The 18,637-nt window shown below is 37.7% G+C and overlaps 1 protein-coding gene across 3 annotated transcripts in view; it reads right to left on the bottom strand.

The window, feature by feature from the left end:
• The window catches only part of LOC114031496 (tubby-related protein 4), a 266,210-nt gene that overhangs the window by 184,392 nt on the left and 63,181 nt on the right, over nt 1-18,637 (bottom strand). For all 3 annotated transcript variants that reach the window (XM_027846592.1, XM_027846594.1, XM_027846593.1), the window contains one exon: nt 9,320-11,708. In XM_027846592.1, coding sequence (XP_027702393.1) covers nt 9,320-9,571 — 252 coding nt within the window. In that variant the 5' untranslated portion in view covers nt 9,572-11,708. The remainder of the gene's footprint in view (nt 1-9,319; nt 11,709-18,637) is intronic.

The raw sequence follows: 18,637 nt of genomic DNA, 5'->3' as shown, positions 1-18,637 counted from the left end.
TTACCATCCAGTATTTCCTCCTAGGAAATTTTCCAACTTCTCTTCCTCAAACTGTGGTACCCAAATCTGAACACAATGCTCAAGATAAAATCTGACAAGGGTAGACTACAAAGAGACTATCATCTCTCCGTTCCTGGAAGCTGTGACTCTCTTAATGCAACTAAAATAAAACTAGAAAAAGAACAAATTAAAAATCTTCAATTAAACAATAAAATAGAAATCCTGAAAATCAAAGAAGAGATGAATAAAATTTAAGAAAAAAATCCATTAAACTAATAAACAAAACTAGGAGCTGGTTTTATGAAAAAACAAACAAAATAAACCATTGGTTAATCTGACTTAAAAAAAAAAAGAAAACCTAATTATCAGTATCAAAAATGAAAAAAAAAAAAGGTTAATACACCACCAATGAAGACAAAATTAAAGAAATTATCTTTTAATTCCTTTTTGGTTTGTTTTTTTTTTTTTTTGGTAAAGTAATTGGGGTTAAGTGATTTGCCCAGAGTCACACAGCTAGTCAGTGTTATGTGTCTGAGGCCAGATTTGAAGTCAGGTCCTCCTGACTCCAGAGCTGGTGCTCTATCTACTGCACCACCTGGCTGCCCCTTAAAGAAATTATTAGGAACTATTTTGTCCAAGAATATGCCAATAAAACCAACAATCTAAATAAAATGGATGAGTATTTACAAAAATTTAAGGTGCACAGATAAAAAAAGAAGAGGAAATAGAATACTTAAATAATCATTTCTTGGAAAAAGAAATTGAACAAGCCATAAATGAATTCCCTCATTTAATTTTCCTCATAAATAACAAGGGCAAATCCAAGCCCAAATGGATTTATAAGCAAATTCTACCAAACATTTAAGGAACAATTAATTCCAATACTATATAAACTTTTTGAAAAAATGGTAAAAGAGGAATCCTACCAAATTCTTTTTTTTTGACACAAATGTGGTTTTGATACCTAAACCAGGGAAAGAAAAAAATAGAGAAAGAAAACTATATACCAATTTCACTAATGAATACTGATGCAAAACTTTTAAACAAAATACTAGCAAGGAAATTATTACCAATACATCACAAAGATCATATACTATGATCAGGCTGGATTTATATCAGGAATACAGGGCAGGTTGAGTATTAGGAAAACTAAAAGCATAAGAGAGAACTCACACAAGGCAAGCACTCACATGGAGGTCAGAAGAAGTAATACAATGACACTCTCAAGATCTCTCTGAAGAACTGTGGAACTGATTGCGAGACATGGGAGATACTGGCATGGAACCACCCAGCATGGTGTGCCTACATCCTTTGATGCTCTATGAGCAAAGCAGGATTGCAGAAGCTCAAAAGAAACGTGAGATGTACAAATTTAGAAACATCTCCACTCAAATGTTCATATGGACTATTTGTACCTGACCTGTGGTAGAGACTTCCAAGCTCATACTGATCTGATTAGCCACAGTTAGACACACTGTACCTTGATCCCAACATAGTGCTGTCATGTTGGTCCTCTTCAAGCACAAAAGACAACAACCAACCAAGTAATATCTATCTAAAACTAAAAGCAAATGTTATCTATAACGGAGATAAACTAGAAGCCTTCCCAATAAGTTCAGAGGTAAAGCAAGGATGTACATTAATACCACAATTATTCAATACTACACTAGAAATCCTAGCTTGAGCGATAAGAAAAGAAAAATAAATTGAAGTTATTCAGGTAATGAGGAAACAAAATATCACTTTTTGCAGATGATATGATAGCATTACTTAAAGAACCCTCAAAATTCAACTAAAAAACTAGTGAAAACAATGAACAACTTTAGTTAAATGGCAGTATATAAAATAAACCCACATAAAATCATTGGCATTCCTATATACTACCAACAAAACTCAGCAGGAAGAGACAAAAGGAGAAATACAATTTAAAATAAATGCAGACAGTACAAAATACTAAAGCATCTACCTCCAAAGATAAACCCAGTAACTATGTAAGGACAATTACAAAACACTTCCACACAAAGACAAATCTAAACAAGTAAAAAAATATTAACTGCTCATGGGTAAACCGAGACAATATAATAAAAATGACAATTCTACCTAAATTAATTTACTTATTCAGTGCCATAGCAATAAAACTAGAAAATAATTATTTTACAGAGCTAGAAAAAACAGTAACAAAATTAATCTGGAAGAACAAAAAGTCAAGAATATCAAAGGAATGGATTAAAAAAAAAAAGCAAAGGAGCCTAGTGGTATTAGATTACAAAAAAAAAAATTACAAAGTTGTAATTATCAAAACAATCTGGTCCTAGATAAGAAGCAGGGTAACTTATCAGTGGAAGAGAAATTAACCAAAGTAATCTAGTATTTGATAAACTCAAACATCCAAGCTTTTGAGGCAAAAATTCGCTATTCCACAAAAACTGCTAGGAAAACTAGAAAGCAGTTTGGCAGAAACTAGGCACAGACCAACATCGCATAGTGTATGTACCCATTTAGACATAAAGAGTGATGTTATAAGCAAATTATGGAAGCATGGAAAAAATTATCTGTCATTTTTGGATAAGGGAACAATTCATGACCAAACAAGAGATAGAGAGAACCATAGGAAGTGAAATGGATCATTTTGATTACATAAAATTACAAAGGTTTTACACAAACAAAAACAACATAGACAAAATCAGAAGGAAAGTAGGAAACTGGTAAAAAAAAATTACATTAAGTTTCTCTGATAGAGGTCTCATTTCTCAAATATATAGGGAACTGAGCCAAATTTAAAACTATGAGCTGTTCCCTAATTTGCAAATACTTGAAGGATGTGAAAAGGCAGTTTTCAGGGGGAAAAAAATCACAGCTATCAATAGTCATATGAAAAAATGCTCTAAATGATTATTGATTAGAGAAATGCAAATTAAAACAACTCTGAGGTACTACCGCACATCCATGAAAGCGTATAACATAAAAGAAAAGGAATATGATAAATGCTGGAGGAGTTGTGGAAAAATAGGGACACAAATGTACTGCTAGAGCTTTGAACTGGCACGACCATTTTAGGGAACAATTTGGAACTATGCCCAAAGGGCTATGAAATTGTGCATACCCTTTGACCCAGCAATACCACTACTAGGTCTATACTCCAAAAGTATCAAGAAAAAGGAAAAGAACCCATATGTACAAAAATATTTATAGCAGCAATTTTTGTGGTGGCAAAGAAGTTGGGAACTGAGGAGATACCTATCAACTGGGAAATGGTTGAACAAGTTGTGACAGATGACTGTGATGGAATACTATTGTTCTGTAAGAAATGATAAAGAGGGGGACAGCTACGTGGCACAGTGGATAGAGTACCAAGCCTGAATTCAGAAGGACCTGAGTTCAAATCTGGTCTCAGACCAAACACTTGACACTTACTAGCTGTGTGACCCTGGGCAAGTCTCTTAACCCCAATTGCCTTAAAAAAACAAAAAGGAAAGAAAGAAAGAAAGAAATGATCAAGAGGATGGTTTCAGAAAAAACTGGGAACTGATGCAAAGTGAAGTGAGCAGAACCATTATTATTACAGGAAGTAACAGCAATATTGTAACAATAATCAATTGTGAAAGACTTAGCTACTCTGACCAGCTACTCTAATCCATGACAATTCCAAAGGACTTATGACGAAAAAACCTATCCCCCTCAAGGAAGAACTGATGAACTCTGAATGCAGACTGAAGCATATTTTTCACTTTCTTTATTTTTCTTGCTTTCTCCCCCCCACACAACCCCCCCGCCCCCCGCCGGCAACATGGCTAATGTGGAAATATGTTTTACCTGACTTCACATATACAATGGGTATCATATTTCTTGCATTCTCAGTATGTGAGGGAGGGGGTGGAAGGAAGGTAAGAGGATCTCAAATTCTTGAAAAATAAATGTTAAAAAAAACCAAAAATTATAAACTTATAAAAGACTTAACTACTCTAATCAATACAATGACCCCCAACAATTCTAAAGAACTCTTGCTGGAAAATGCTATTCACCTCCAGAGAGAGAACCGATGAACTCCAAGTACAGATTGAAACATATTTTCCACTTTATTTTTCTTGCCTTTTTTTCTCACAACATAGCTAATATGTAATGTTTTGCATAACTTCATATAAATTTCTTGCCTTCTCAATAGGCAATGTAGGAGACAGAATTTGATGTAAATATAGATGTAGAGAGAGAATATGAAACTGAAAATTTTTTAAAAAGTAAAAATGAAATAGAAGTCAGTACTGGCAATGTACTAAAATATACTTACAATAGTCAACGTATCTTTCCATTGCAATTTTTGATTTTTCTAAGATTGTGAGGTTTAATGACTTGTACCCACAAAGTATTAATGTAGGCCTGCGCAACATATAGTCCTGCAGACTGCTTGTGGCCCGCCAAAGGATTTCAGGCAGCCCACGAAAAATGTAGAGGATGAAAAAGAAAGTAAATTTGTGACGAGAACTTCGTCTGTGCCCCGCTTACACTAGTCACTACCGTGCCCATCATGTAAGTTGGTGGGTGGGTTCCAACTGCGCATATGTCCCGAGGCAACCAACCATCATCAGTCTGTCTCTAGTATGAGAGGAGTAAGAATAATATCTTTTCTCTGTGTTTTTGGTCGTTACTAAACATAAAAAGTAAAAAAACCTGAAAAATATATGAAACCTTGTGCCACTAAGCAAAGTAATTATTTTAACATTAATGGGATTTCATTATAAATAAAAATCTTAAATAATAAGTATAATTAATTGATACTAATTGAAATGTCCCTTTTTTAATATGATTTCTTTGCAAAATAGTTTAATCATTAATTATACCTTTACTTGGAAAGTGAGCCACTAAAAACCTATCAGTGGCTCAAAGAAATATAGTCTATTTTAATTCTGGCCCCCACCTATTGTCAAGTTGTGCAGATCTGTATTAATGGAAGAATGTCAGTATGAAAGAAGTGGGCTGACATGCTACTTCTATGTTGAAAGTCAGTTTGGTATCTTGTACAGTACTGAATGAATCCCAGAATCTATTTTCCTAGGCTTATTTCATTATTTTGGTTCCACACCCAAACCTCTGGCTCCAAGTGGTGTTGTGTTGCAGTTAACAGTCAACTTTGACCCTTTTGGGTCCTGCCCTGGACCCTGAATGCATCAAAGAATCATATAAGTTGGCAGAGGAGAGGCTAAGTTCAATTTCCCACAAAGGTTATGAAATCCCTCTACAGCATCCCTAAGAAATGATCACCATCCAGCATTCCAATATGTCTAATGATGAGGAACTATTTTTCATGGTAGCCTATTCCACTGTGGATCCTCTCTAAACATTTAAAAAAAAAATTCTTCTTTATACTATTAACTTACCAACCCAAAACTATCACGTAGTTTCTGCTGCACGATTTCAAGAAGGCAAAAGAGATATTTTCTTCCATGTGACTGACATTCAATTATTTGAAAAAAGTTCCCCCTAAATCTTCTCTACCCTCAGTTCCCTCAATGTTCTTAATAATAGATTCTTCAACATCCTAAGAGCCTGACAGTGAGGGAAAAGTTAATAAAGTAAAGGTTAAAAACTTATAAAGAGACTAGTAAAAATAATGTCAACTGGTGCCTAAAAGAAGCAACTCAATATACTACCTTACATATTAGAAAATCCAGGAACATTAGCACAGTATAAGAAAAGCACTTAACATGGAATCAGCTTAATGCTTTAGTCAGTCAACAAACATTTATTAACTGCTTACTATGTTAACCGAAGTTGTCAGCCTTTGGTGACTGAGAAGATAGTGGTGCCCCCAACATTAATTAGAAAATCAGAAAAGTGGGAAGAACTTGGGATAAAGATAATCAATTCAGTTTTTGGACTTTTTGTGTTTAAGATATCTACAGGACATCAAGTTTGAGATGTCCACTAAGCAGTTAGAGACACAAAAATGGAAATCAAAAAAGAGGATAGGGCTGTTAAGTATATCTGAGAATCATAAACCTCTGGGAGTTGAAAAGAGCTAGGAGCTGATGAGAATTTGCCATACAAAATACATAGAGAGAAAAGAAGGAACAGGACAAAGCCTTGAGGGAAACCCATGGTTAAAGGGCATGACCTGGAAGATCCAGCAAAGGACAATGAGGAGCATTCAGGGAAGCAGTAAGAAAACCATGAGAGAGTAGTAACATGAAAACCTAGAGAGAAGAATCAGTGTCAAAGTCTACAGAGAGGTCAAGAAGGCTATTAGATTTGGCAATTACTGAGGCAGTTGTGTGATGCAATGAATAAAGCACTGGGTCCGGAGTAAGGAAAACGTGAGTTGCAATCCAGCTTCAGACACTTACTACCTGTGTGACCCTGGGTAAGTCACTTAACCTTTGACTGCCTCAGTTTCCTCACCTGTAAAATGAGAATAACAAGAGCACCTACCTCACAGGGTTGTTGTGAGGATCAAACAATATTTGCAAAATGCTTAGCACTGTGCCAGGCACATAGTAGGCAGTATATAAATGTCCTGTCCTCCCTAATCAAGAATTCACTGTAGTAGTTTCAGCTAAATGTTTAGGTGGGAAGTCAGGCTGCACAGAGTTAAGAAGAAAAAGAGAAAAAATGAAGTGGAGGCACCAATTGTAGGTCATCTTTTCAAGAAATTTAGCCAACAGAGAGAAGATATATAGGAGGATAGCTAGCAGGGATGGACAGATCGTATTATTTTTTGAGGATAGGAAATACATGGGCATGTTCGTAGGCAGAAGGGAAACAACCAGTACACAAGGAGAGAGTGACAATTCGGAAGTGGTGGAGAACAATTTGCTGGCCTGTGATCCAGCACTCCATCCCCACAGCATAGAATAGGATCACTTGAGCATGTAGAAGGATTAGCTTTGGCAAAGAGAAGGTAACCTCTTCATGTGAGGCAGGGCTAAAGAAGAAGACAGTGGCAGAAGGCATCTCAATGATGTGACATAAGTAAGGGGGAAGAAGGGAGAGCTCTTAAAGAACAGCCTCGATTTTTTCAGTGAAATTTTTGACAAGGTTCTCAGACTAAAGATTGGGGGAAAGGGGGTCTTTGGAAGGTTTAAGGAGTGATGAAAAGTTGTGGAAAAATCATTTTAAGTGGGAAAGTGAATTGATGAGAAAGATATAAAAGGACTGCCTTGCTGCAGTTATGTGGTGAACTAAGCACAGTTTCATAATCGTCTTCAGTTTCCTTCAACATCACAAGAGCAGGAGCAAAGGCAGCAGATGGCAGGAGTAATCCAAGGCCGCAGTTTGGCAGAGTAAGATTTTCAGTAGTGGCAAGGGACACAAGAGAAGACAACAACATAAAGTTCAACTGGCTCTCCAAGTATAGTCAGTGATAGACTAGGAAAGAAATGAAGAGTAGAGGGATCAGAAGTCATGGTCAATCAGTCATTTAATAAGCACATGAACAAAGAATAGAGTTTGAGGTTGCAAGGGAAAGGTAGAGATAACAGATTTTGATCAGATAAAGGAATTTCAGAGTTCATAAATATAAAAAAGGAATACTTATGGGTGATTGCAAGATCAAGGATACTACAATTTCTCTATAGAGCTGTGGTGAAGTGAAGGAGTAGGTCATAGGAAAAGAACTGGAAGGTTAGGGTGATTCAGAGAGTATTGATATGTATGTTAAAGTCCCCTTGTATGAGAAAAAGACTGAGCCAGGCACTGAACTGATTGAAGAAGAAAAGAAAGTATCTTGGAGGTCAAGAGAAAACAGCCACTAAAATTCTGATTGAGTGAAAAATATAAGCTTTTTCTAAAGGGTTTCAGTTACTCTTAGGAGATTAGAGACAGGAAAACGACCTATGCTACAAAAATAATTTTTGTATTTGCACTTGTATTGTACTCTATATCTGCAGCACTTTCAATTGTAACAAAGAACTAGAAATAAAGTGTCTATCAAATGGTGTATCACTGAACAATTACTGTATATGAATGTACTAGAGGTACAGATTCAGAGAAACCTGAGGAGTTATGGATAAAATGGAACAGAATGAAGTAAGTAGAACCAACAGAACTATTCATATAATGACTAAAACATGGTAAGGGAAAACAACTTTGAAAGACTTAAGTATTCTATGACCAATCAGACTGAAGAAGCATAGCTTTCACTTCTTAGTGGACTATAGGTACAGACTGAGACACATTTCCAGACACAATTACTACAATACAAATTTGTTTTGCTTGACTATATTTTTGTTACAAGGAAGGACTTTTATGTGTGTGTGGAGAGATGGGGGTTACAGGAACAGTAAGGAGTACTGAGTATAAAACAAAAAAACGGGGGAGGGAGGGAGAAAAGGACATCAACGAAACCCTTTGAATATAATGAGAGGAGATCTGAGGGAAGTTTAGAGGGGCACACAAACAAGCAGAGGGATACTGGTACTACCACATTAAATTTGAAGTATATTATTTAAAAGGATTGAGCTGTATGTAATAAATTTACAATTTCATGTGTAATCCCCACTTCATGCCTTCTTTGTGGAAGGAAATGTTTATGGTGGTTGATGATTTTCTAGCTCAAAATAAAATTTTCTTTAAATAAATAGATTTGCCTTATTATTTACTTTAATCAAGGTCTAACCTTGAGTCAATGACACCACTGACTCACCTAGATTCTCACAGTGGTTTCTCAGACTTATGATAAACCAGTTTTGTTAAGTTTCATGAACTTAGATATTTAAACTTTTATGAAATCAAGGCTTTTGTCTTCCATAGTAAATTAGTTAATTCTACCCCAAGTCTAAGAAATGACCAACAGGCACATAAACTGTGTCTATAGGAAAATATCATATTATTCAACAAAGGAAAATATCATTTTTTTACTAAGTAATTCTCTACCTTATTAGAAAACAGTAAGCCCCTGCAATGATGAAAACAATGTCAAGGATCAGAGAATCTTAATTAAAAGAGACTTTAAGTCATTTATTCTGACCAACCAATCAATGCAATAACATCGTCTACAACATCCCTGACAGATTTAGTCTGCTTTAATACTTCCAATGAATCAGTGCTGAATTATTTTTAGGGAGGAATATAAAAGGATAGTGGTAGAATACACTTGCTACATGAGAGAGGTACAGTAAGAATACTCAACCTCACTAAAACTTTTCCAGTTAGAATCCAGAAAAACCAGTGGTACTGGGAAACTATTTATTTATAATAGACCCAGTAAAACAAAATCACAACATTCTTTGAATCAAAGGGGTCTGGTTTTAAGTTAAGGGAGGCTCACTCCTACCAAATAAAATTTCTGAATATTTTTTAAAATGAAAAAATAAAACAACTTACTCACCTCACTGTTATGGCCTCTCAAGTTGAAGTTTATTCTCTGAGGAGTGTTTCTATCCCTCCTACAGTGGCTTGAAGTAAATGTCACGCCTACAACTCCTCGACCATTGCCAGTGGCCAACCATCCTTCTTCATAATACCGCCTCCTGCACACTGGCTTCTCTTTCTCACTCTTTGGAACTCTACCCTTCCAGGAGAGGCATAGAATATTTGAATCGCTGCAAAGGACAGGCCCATGTTCCACTGCTGCATACATGCTTTTTAATTAATATTTTTACAAAAAAATTAATGTTTAGTGCAGAAAAATTTAAACCAATTTCTTTTTTGTTGGTTTGATTTGCCTTTTTTTTTCTCCTTTAAATCATAAATACTGACCTGGCACACATCATAGGGTCAGTGTTTTATAAATATCCACCAAATGCATAGTGAAAAATTCCTCTATAAAAGATGATGGCAGTCTGCTAAGAAAAAGTAACACTTAAAAAAAACTTCAGGTTCATTTTTATTTTCGAGTCCTTAGAGTGAGGGTTCACTTATCCTTTGGAGAAACAGCATGATTAAGAAGTGGTGATAAAGAAACAGGTGCGTCTTCTTTTTGCTCAACGTGTTTATCTTTATACAGCCTGAGATTCCAGTTTAGAGTAATACAATTCCAGAGACAAAGGGTTGCAAATGTGTAGATTTCAAGTAACTTAAGGCTTTAAGAATTCCTCTAGTTGGATTTTCTCTTCAGGAGTTCAAATGCAGAAATTGAATATACATACATAATCATCTTTTTTTCTGAGCCACCCTCTGGCATGTTTTCTGAACTAGATGAATTTCTGCTGCTAAAGCTGAAAAAGATTGCATAAAGGGAAAAAAAGGCACACAAACCGTGCAAAACAGACCAGAGCTTGTGCAGGTAGGTGCACACCAGTCCAAATTTAGGAAAGAAAGGGCGTTTCCTCCTCCCTTCAGAACCAGGAAACCCACTGAATCCTATGGCTTTTGGAATTCAAAGCCAGTCCCGCATTCATGGCAGGTCTTTGCTTCCACCTGGAACTTAACATACCCTGAACTGTTAATCACGTTTTTTCGCCTGCTTTCTCACTTCTTGCTGCCATAAAGGCACAAAAAAAGAAAATCCCTCTTTCATTTAGCAGAAATCAGAAATGCTCTAAAGCTTTAATGCAGCAAAAAGCATTTGCCTTGAGTGAATCATAAGTCCTCTCTCTTTTAAAACAGGGCTACACTTCAGTTTTGATTCTTCCCCCACTTCCACCCCCACTTTGAACTCCCCCAGTTATTTTTCCCCTATTCTGCTACGAAGATCACATGCTTTTTCCATCCTGGTATAAAAACAAGTCCCAAAACTAAGCACTTAAGTAATCTCCCACTCATTTACAAGTCTTCTAGGATTCAAGAGAGGAAAATAATTACTTAAAACAAAAGCACACACACAAAGATCAGATTTCCTTTTTTCCACTGTTGCCCTGATGATGTCTCATAGCTTCTCCGATGAATTCTTTTCAGCTCAAATTCAGAAATGGTGCTTCAAATGCCACACTTGTAGACCAGTAAAAAGGAAACTTACTGTTTGGTTTCTCTTCATCTCTGCTTTTTAATTATTGGTTTAGATTACAATTTTAAGATATTTATCCTATAGATGCAGGAAGAGAAAGGGGAAATAAAATATATTTTCACAAATACTTTTAACAAAAAGAAAAAAAGAGCAAATAAATCAGTTCAATGTCCAAATTTGTTCCATCACTCTTGAATTTACTTTCTTCCAGTCATAACCACAAAGTAGTGGTCAATAGTCAGTCCAGGAAATAAAAAAAGAGTTCAATTCATTGAACCCACCGAAAAAACAAAGTGCAAAGCACACCACATGATCATTCTCATGGTACTAAAATACAGATTTCCCCCACCTCAACCCTGTCAACTGTCTCATTTAGCGCATTCTTTTAACTGTAGAGGTATTTCTGGGACTTGATCTGCACAGGATTTTTTTTTCCTCTTTTTGCAAACTTTCTTCACCCGTGAAGACCATATGGAAAGTTGACCTTTAGTAATGTGTTTTTCTCCCTGGACTCCTGAGCCCAGTGTTGCAAAGTTGTCCCATCTGATTCTTAAATTTATTTTCATCAGCTGTAAAGCTTTTGAGAGGGGGCCAAAGTGAGTGCATATATTACTGTAAATGTGTGTGTATGTATATATCCTTATGTAGATATATATGTCTAGCTGTACGTAGTATTAAATATACATACGCGCACACAAACAAAGACACACACACTTTCTCAGCCTGCCACTTTAAGTTGCCTCTGCTATTCCAGTAAGTTGCCATGAAGAGTTAAGTCATTGAAGAATCCATACTAGTCACCACAGCTTTCAGTCCCAGGCTCCTTCCAAATCTGTGAAAAGAAAATGCAGACAAAAAGGTTATAGTTTCTTAAAATACCGAAAAATAAAAACTACTGAAAAACAGAAACTGTAACTACATGTTAGTAATGCCAGAATGAGTCCTATACTTATACCTACTTACATAGTTAATAAAGAGCTATCAATTAAATGGGTAACAATTAAATAGGTTAAAAGGAGATAAGAAGAAAACAGATTAGAAACTATACTAGGAGCAAAAAGGCAGTCTTTCAACAAATTTGCCAATGGCTGACTAGATCTGAATTAAATTATTTCCCCGTTACATTTTTTTTTATTCTAAGTCTTAAATATTATTCCTCTCTCTCTGGAATTCCACTTCCAAATTTTGCTCACTCTCAAATCCAAATTGTTTTTAACAAGTATATCTATGGTTCTAGGCTCAAATCTATACTGTTTACTCAGGGATTCCAATCACTATCATATAAAGAAAAGTTTATGAATAATTTTTCTGAGTTACTGTCACTCAGGTGAGTCACGTTGGGTTTGTGGATAAAAAAACAACTTGAAAGTATGCATATATCAAAATACTAAATGAAATTCTCTCAAAGAATATGTGCATACGGAAAAGAAAAAACCTACAAAACTAAAATTCACGCTTTGGTATATTCTCCTATGGTACTAAAGCCACCAAACATTACCACTGGTTTGTTGAGAATTTATGACAAGATGGGCAAGGGGATAGGGTGGCAGGAGAGGATAAGGAAGTTACTCTTAGAGAGGTAGGTAGGGGTTAAGGAATAGAAGGCAACGTAGCCAGTAAAAGTAAAGCAGAGGAGTGAGGAGTGATAGGGCAAATAGGGTGAGAAGGATAGTGAGGAAAAACAGGAAGGAGGAAAACACACAAGTAACTGTGGCTTAGAATGCGAATAGGAGAAATTCACACATAAAACAGAAACAGATAGTACATTAGGAATCAACAATATGTTGCTTTCAGGAAACAAAAATGAGAGATATACACAAAGATAAAATACAGGGCAGAAGTAGTATTTAGTATGTAAAAAAAATTGGTAGAGTAATCTGTGAGGGACTGTCTGATGCTAGCTGCTGCCAAGTGGAGATTGTGCCAACACGGGACGGGAACTGGGTATTGGGAAGTGACCGGAGCTCTTGCTCCCGAGGCAGAGGCGGTGCTGGGCGGAGTTGTGGCGTACTGGGATGGGTTTGGAGAGGTAACCGGAGCTCATGCTCCGGAGACTGGAGCGGTGCTGGACGGAGCTGTGACAGGCTGGGGAGGAAGCAGGGTACAGGGAAGTGGCCAGAGCGTGTGCTCCTGAGGCAAGGACTGTGCCGCTTGGGAGGGGGACGGCAGAGAACGAGTTCTCTCTGTCTAGCCTCCTTTAGGTACTATGCTGACCCCAGACGCCTCCTTCCTGTGACCAAACCTGACTTCCTGAGTCACGTATGCTCCCTAGGTGTAGCACTGACCCCACACACCTCCCCCCGGTATCTGGACCCGACTTCCTGCGTCACGTACATTCTCCTTTGTCTATGCACTGATCCCTCACGCCTCCTTCCAAATATCTGGGTCCCACTTCCTGTGCCACGTATGCTCCCTTTGTCTGGACACTAGCGCTGGACATCCCTTTTTGATATTTGATCCTCGATGAGTCACTATGGGCGGGCTGAGGAGGAGGGATGAAGAAGCTACTAAAAAGAACTGCAGGGAGGGGGGGCGGAGTCGGCTTTTGCTACTGCTCGTGCGTGTGTGCCTTCCTGCCTGGCCTTGCTGTGATGACTATTGAATATAGTTCAGGTTTTTGCACCTCCTGGTCGGCTCATCTCTGGTAAATCCGGGTGATCCCGAAGACCGGTGAGTATGACCCCGGTTGCCTGATCTGGCTGTAAGAGAGTGCGCGGTTTGGACCGGCACAGTAATCATGATCTCAAATAATTTATTAAAGTTAAAATACATTTAATCAAAAATGAAAAATAGAGAACTATACTATGTGTCAGCAATATTATTCAATATTATTTTAGATCATTTAAAATACCTAGATAGTATAAAATACCTGAGCATATAACTGCCAAAAACAGACACAGAAACTATATGAACATAAACACAAAACACTTTTTATACAAATAAACTCAGATCTAAATAATTGAAATAATATTTATTGTTCACGGGTAGGTAAAGCCAATATAATTTTTAAAATGACAATTTTATCTAACTAATCTATTTATTCAACGTCATCCCAATTAAATTACTAAAAAATTATTTTACTGAGTTAGAAAAAATAATAACAAAGTTCATTTGGAAGAACAAAAGGTCAGGAACTTCAAAGAAACCTGGGGAAAATGATGTAAAGGATGCAGATTCAACCGTATCAAACCTTAAACTATATTATAAGGTGAGAGCATTGTTGAAGTGTAAAAAGGACAATTTTGATCATTTTAAATTAAAATTTTCTTGTACACATAAAACCTATGTAGCCAAGAATAGAGGGAATGCAGAAAATTGAGGGGGTGAACCTACATAGACAATCTCTCACATAGGATGTGATTGGGTTGGAATACTACTGTGGTATATGAAATGATGATTTGGTTGATTTAGAAAAACATGGAAAGACTTGGATTTAGGAAGAAAGATGCTATCTACCTTCAGAGAAACAGATGACAGGAAGAAATAAGCGTAGTACGGTCTTACATATGTGTGTATGGGTATATACGTGTATGTTTACAGATATATCCACACACACATATATCCATGCTTAATTGTAGCCTTATTTAGGATGGTAGGGGAAGAGAAAGGGAAATAAAGTAAAAAGTGCACAGCAGAGAACAAAAGAAAAGCAACAAAGAAGCAAAGAAAAGCTGGGCAGCTTTGAAAACAATGTGTAGTATTTTTTATATTAAGTTTTCTTGAAATGGAAATTTGTTTTATATTGATCCTCCTTTATGGTCTGCTGTATACACGGCAATTTTTTTTCTTTTCTCATTTTGTATTTAAGTTTAAAATTTAAAAATTTACCAAAAAAATAATTTATGGCAAGAGAAGTTAGAAATATATTTCTCAAGATGTGCTAATCCTCATTTAATTGCTACTACCCAACCAAACAGTTTAATATAACTTACAATAATACCATAGTTAAAGCATAAAGTTTCAAGCCAAAATAAAACTACACAGAAACAACTGAAAAAAAGAGAAGTGTTTGATTTTGTTGTTTAAATTTTTACAACTAAGAATTGATTTTGTGTATTTTTATAGAAAACACTGACACCTTATGCAAATAACACATTGGTACAATTGTGTCATGTCCAAGGTATGACAAAATGCATACCAATAGTGAACAAGCTGTTCTAACAAGGAAGAGTGTGATGGTAAAACTTCCACTAATGCCCTGAGTTATGTGGGTCAATTTACTTCCATTCTTTGTACTTCATTTTCCTCATTAAATAAGATATTTGTAAAGTACTTAGCACAGTGCCATAGTATGTAGTAGGCACTATATAAATGTTTATTCCCTTCCCTTGTTAATTCATACAATGAGGACAATAACTGCTTAACCTTTCTCTTGGAAGTGAAAACACACACAACTAAATACTCATGAAATATCTCTGAAGATGGAAAAGCAACTGTTTCAGGCAGACTCTTTCAGAAAAAGAAAAATGTGTTTTGGATTGGCCCTGTGATTGCATTGGTACAGAAGTCCAGATGAGAAAACTTCTTCAACAGATACAGTTAGCACCTGCTCTACAACATAAGAGCCTTAGAGAATTTGCCTAGAGACTTGCTTAGCTTTACAAAGCCAGCATGTCAGTAGCAGGACTTGAACTCAAGTCTGCCTCTGAGGTCAGCTCTCTATCCACTCTGCCATACTGCCTTCTCCTCAAGAAAGAACAAAAATGGCTCAGATTCTTAAAATCTAGCCACTGCTCAGATACCTTAAGAGTCTGCCCAATATGACAGATGTTCTAATAAACCTTGTCTTTGGTGGAAAGAAGACTTGGGTCGAATTCTTTCAGGCAAGACTTGTGTGTTGTGATTTTGGGGTCCCAGCACCCTAACCCCTAAACCTCAACATTTTGGTGGCCCATACGGGGAAACTGCCTAACCCCAAGTTCTCTAGCCAAGACTGGAAGGTAAGTAAGCCTCCTACCCTTCTTGCTCTGCAATTGGGGTCGCTCTCCAAGCACCAAGGCTTGAAGGCGCTTTGTGGGCAGACAATAACAAGGCTGTCTCGTACTCAGCCTGACTCTCTGAGGCTTTCGGTCCACTAGTTTTGTTTGGGGCCATGGACCTGGCTACATCTTTCACAGCATAGAGGACAAGGATGGATGCCCCATCTGGAAGTGTATGCCCAATTCTGTCCATTCTCTCAGTGCTAGAGAATTGGAAAAACTGCAGTTGCTTTTTGGTTCCCTGAGGCTCACTTATTCCCTTCCTTCCACACCCCTGAATCCTCCTTCGTGGAGGTTACAGGGAAAAGTTAGAACAGCTAAAAACATCTTAGCAGATTCTGAAACTTTTGTGATGGATCATTAAGGAGTTTTGAAACACTTCTGTACAACCTAGTGACTCCCTTCCTTTGAGCCAAGAGGGTATCTGTTAACCCCTTGCCTAGGAGAAGAGAGTTTCACCCTTTCCCTCTCACCTTTGATTTCACCCTCCCCCACCTGGGGAAAGGAAGGAAGGGAGAGGGGCAGCAGCCACAGCATGGGCCCCACTGGCAACGGCCTTGGGCCCTATGGCAACCTTTGCCTGGAAGCATCACCCAGGTTCAGCACATCCTGCTCAAGGTAAAGGAGCTGGCCTCTGAATTTGGGTAAGCACCCTCTTTTTAAAGTTATAGTTTTAACTGTTAATGATGCGATGTTAATTCTCTGTATAAAGTAATTTGGAAATGCATTTAACAAAACTGAAATCACCTGACTGGTAATGGGTTTGTCTCAAGTTTCAAATTGGTGAACTTTTTGTATCAGTTATGTCAAGCAACTTTTCGTAATTTGGTTACCACTAAAATAATTTGGCTATTGTTGGTTATTTTAATGTGTAAACTTGCCAAAAAGCTTGTCTGGGTTATGGCTTGCTAAGAATTTGCAAGTATATAGAAATCTGTAACAATTGGCTTTTTACACCAGGACAAATTTAAATTTGAGATGTAAATCCTAGAAAAGTTTTTCCTAAGCTGTGATTAGTGAAACTTGCTATTTGAGGTAAAAAAAGCTCATGAGATTTTATTTTGAGTTGTCTGATGGATCATAATAATCCACTGATAATCAACAGTCTACCATCTGAGAGAAATGCCACAAACTAGTCATAGAGAATATGGTTTTGGTGGAAGTCAGCATCGGGAAAAGGTGAGAGGACAATTTTAGCCTCAGTATTAGGTAGTTTTTCCCGATCAGGGAACCATATGATGAGGTCTAGAGGTTAGGGGTGCTCAAACCCCAAAATCATAACACATGAGTCCTGCCCAAAAGAATTCGATCCAAGCCTTCTTTCTGCCAAAAACAAAGTTTATTAAAGATCCGCCACATTGCCAGACCCTTGAGGAATCTAGGAGTCTGCAAGTATTGGCTAGATTCTAAGAATCTGAGCAGTGGCTAGATTATAAGAATCCAAGCATCTTAATGGAGATGAGAATGGACCTTATACACAGAAAGACTATGGGAGGGATCTAGGAGTGGCCAAGTAGTCTATGAGGTAATAGAACTCCAGGGGTGGCCAAGGGAGAATGGAGCCTAGATAGTATTAAGGTTGGGAAGTGGCCTCGGGGACATAGGGAGGTATAGGCCAGGTTAAGGGTAACAGATTGGGCACAGCCACAATGAAAGGCCAATTGATGGGATTATTGCCTCAGGGAACCGCCAGAGATTTGGCCATGTGGGAAAGTCCAGGGTTTTTCTTTTTTGGGGTCTAGATCCCATCCTCATCACAAGGCACTGTATTAGATGCTGTAAGATACGGGATTACCTTCCATTCAATTCAATTTTCTATGGCCTAATATTTCAAATTGATGACTATTTCATTATTTGAATTTTTGAATATGATGGAATTGATGACTAGTTAAATAATTACTTCCTATCAGCAGGGTTGTTTGAAAAAAAACAATAATTTGGGGAGAAATATAAAAATCCAAATTAATTAAATATTTAAAAAGTTTGGTTAGGAGGCGGAGCCAAGATGGCAGAGAAAAAGCAGTGACTTGCTAGAGCTCTCCCCCAAACCCCTCCAAATACCTATAAAAAATGACTCTAAACAAATTCTAAAGCAGCAGAACCCACAAAAAAACAGAGTAAAACAAATTTCCAGCCCAAGACAACCTGCATGGCTGATCAGAAAGGTATACTGCGCCAGGCTGGAAGAGGAGCGCAGTTCGGTGTGAGCGCGCAGGCCACAGTGACCCTGGAGCAGGCCTTAGATGACTGAATCGCAGGCAGCTGTAGTGGTTTCCTGACTTCTCAACCCACGAACGCTGAAGACAACTTAGAAGGTCAGTGGGAAAAGTCTGTGTCTGCAGTGAGAGAAGGAGCTAGGTCTTAGCCCCCCCAAGGGCAGCAGCTGCCTCCTGAGCTTTTGGCCCACAGACTGAGGGGGAAACGAGTGGCTGATCAGAGGGGGATTGCAGGGATCTCTTTGCCTGTGCTGAGGCAGGAAGCTCTTGCTTTGCCCGTGCTTGGTTCTGGGTCACAGTTCTGAGGGGCAATCCCGGGGCGAGGAGGAATGCTGGGGTGGTGGAGCTTGTTGCGGTGGTGAGGAAACACCTCGCCCCTTATCATAGCACTTTGGAAGAACTGACACTTTTCAGGTCCCTAGAAGTATCTCTGAAAACAGCTGTACAAACCCCCGAAGCTTGGGACAGTACATTCTCCACATTGGAAACAGACTCTTACCTTAACAAAGAGTTTAAAACTCAAGTAATTGGTTGGGATCATGAGCAAGCAGTACAAAAAGAGTCAG

The sequence above is a fragment of the Vombatus ursinus genome, unplaced genomic scaffold (genome assembly GCF_900497805.2).
Source record: "Vombatus ursinus unplaced genomic scaffold, bare-nosed wombat genome assembly UNPS02015175.1, whole genome shotgun sequence".
In the NCBI taxonomy this organism is placed as follows: Eukaryota; Metazoa; Chordata; class Mammalia; order Diprotodontia; family Vombatidae; genus Vombatus; species Vombatus ursinus.
Note: the sequence above shows the minus strand (reverse complement) of the source record. Positions and strands in the feature narration are given on the sequence as shown.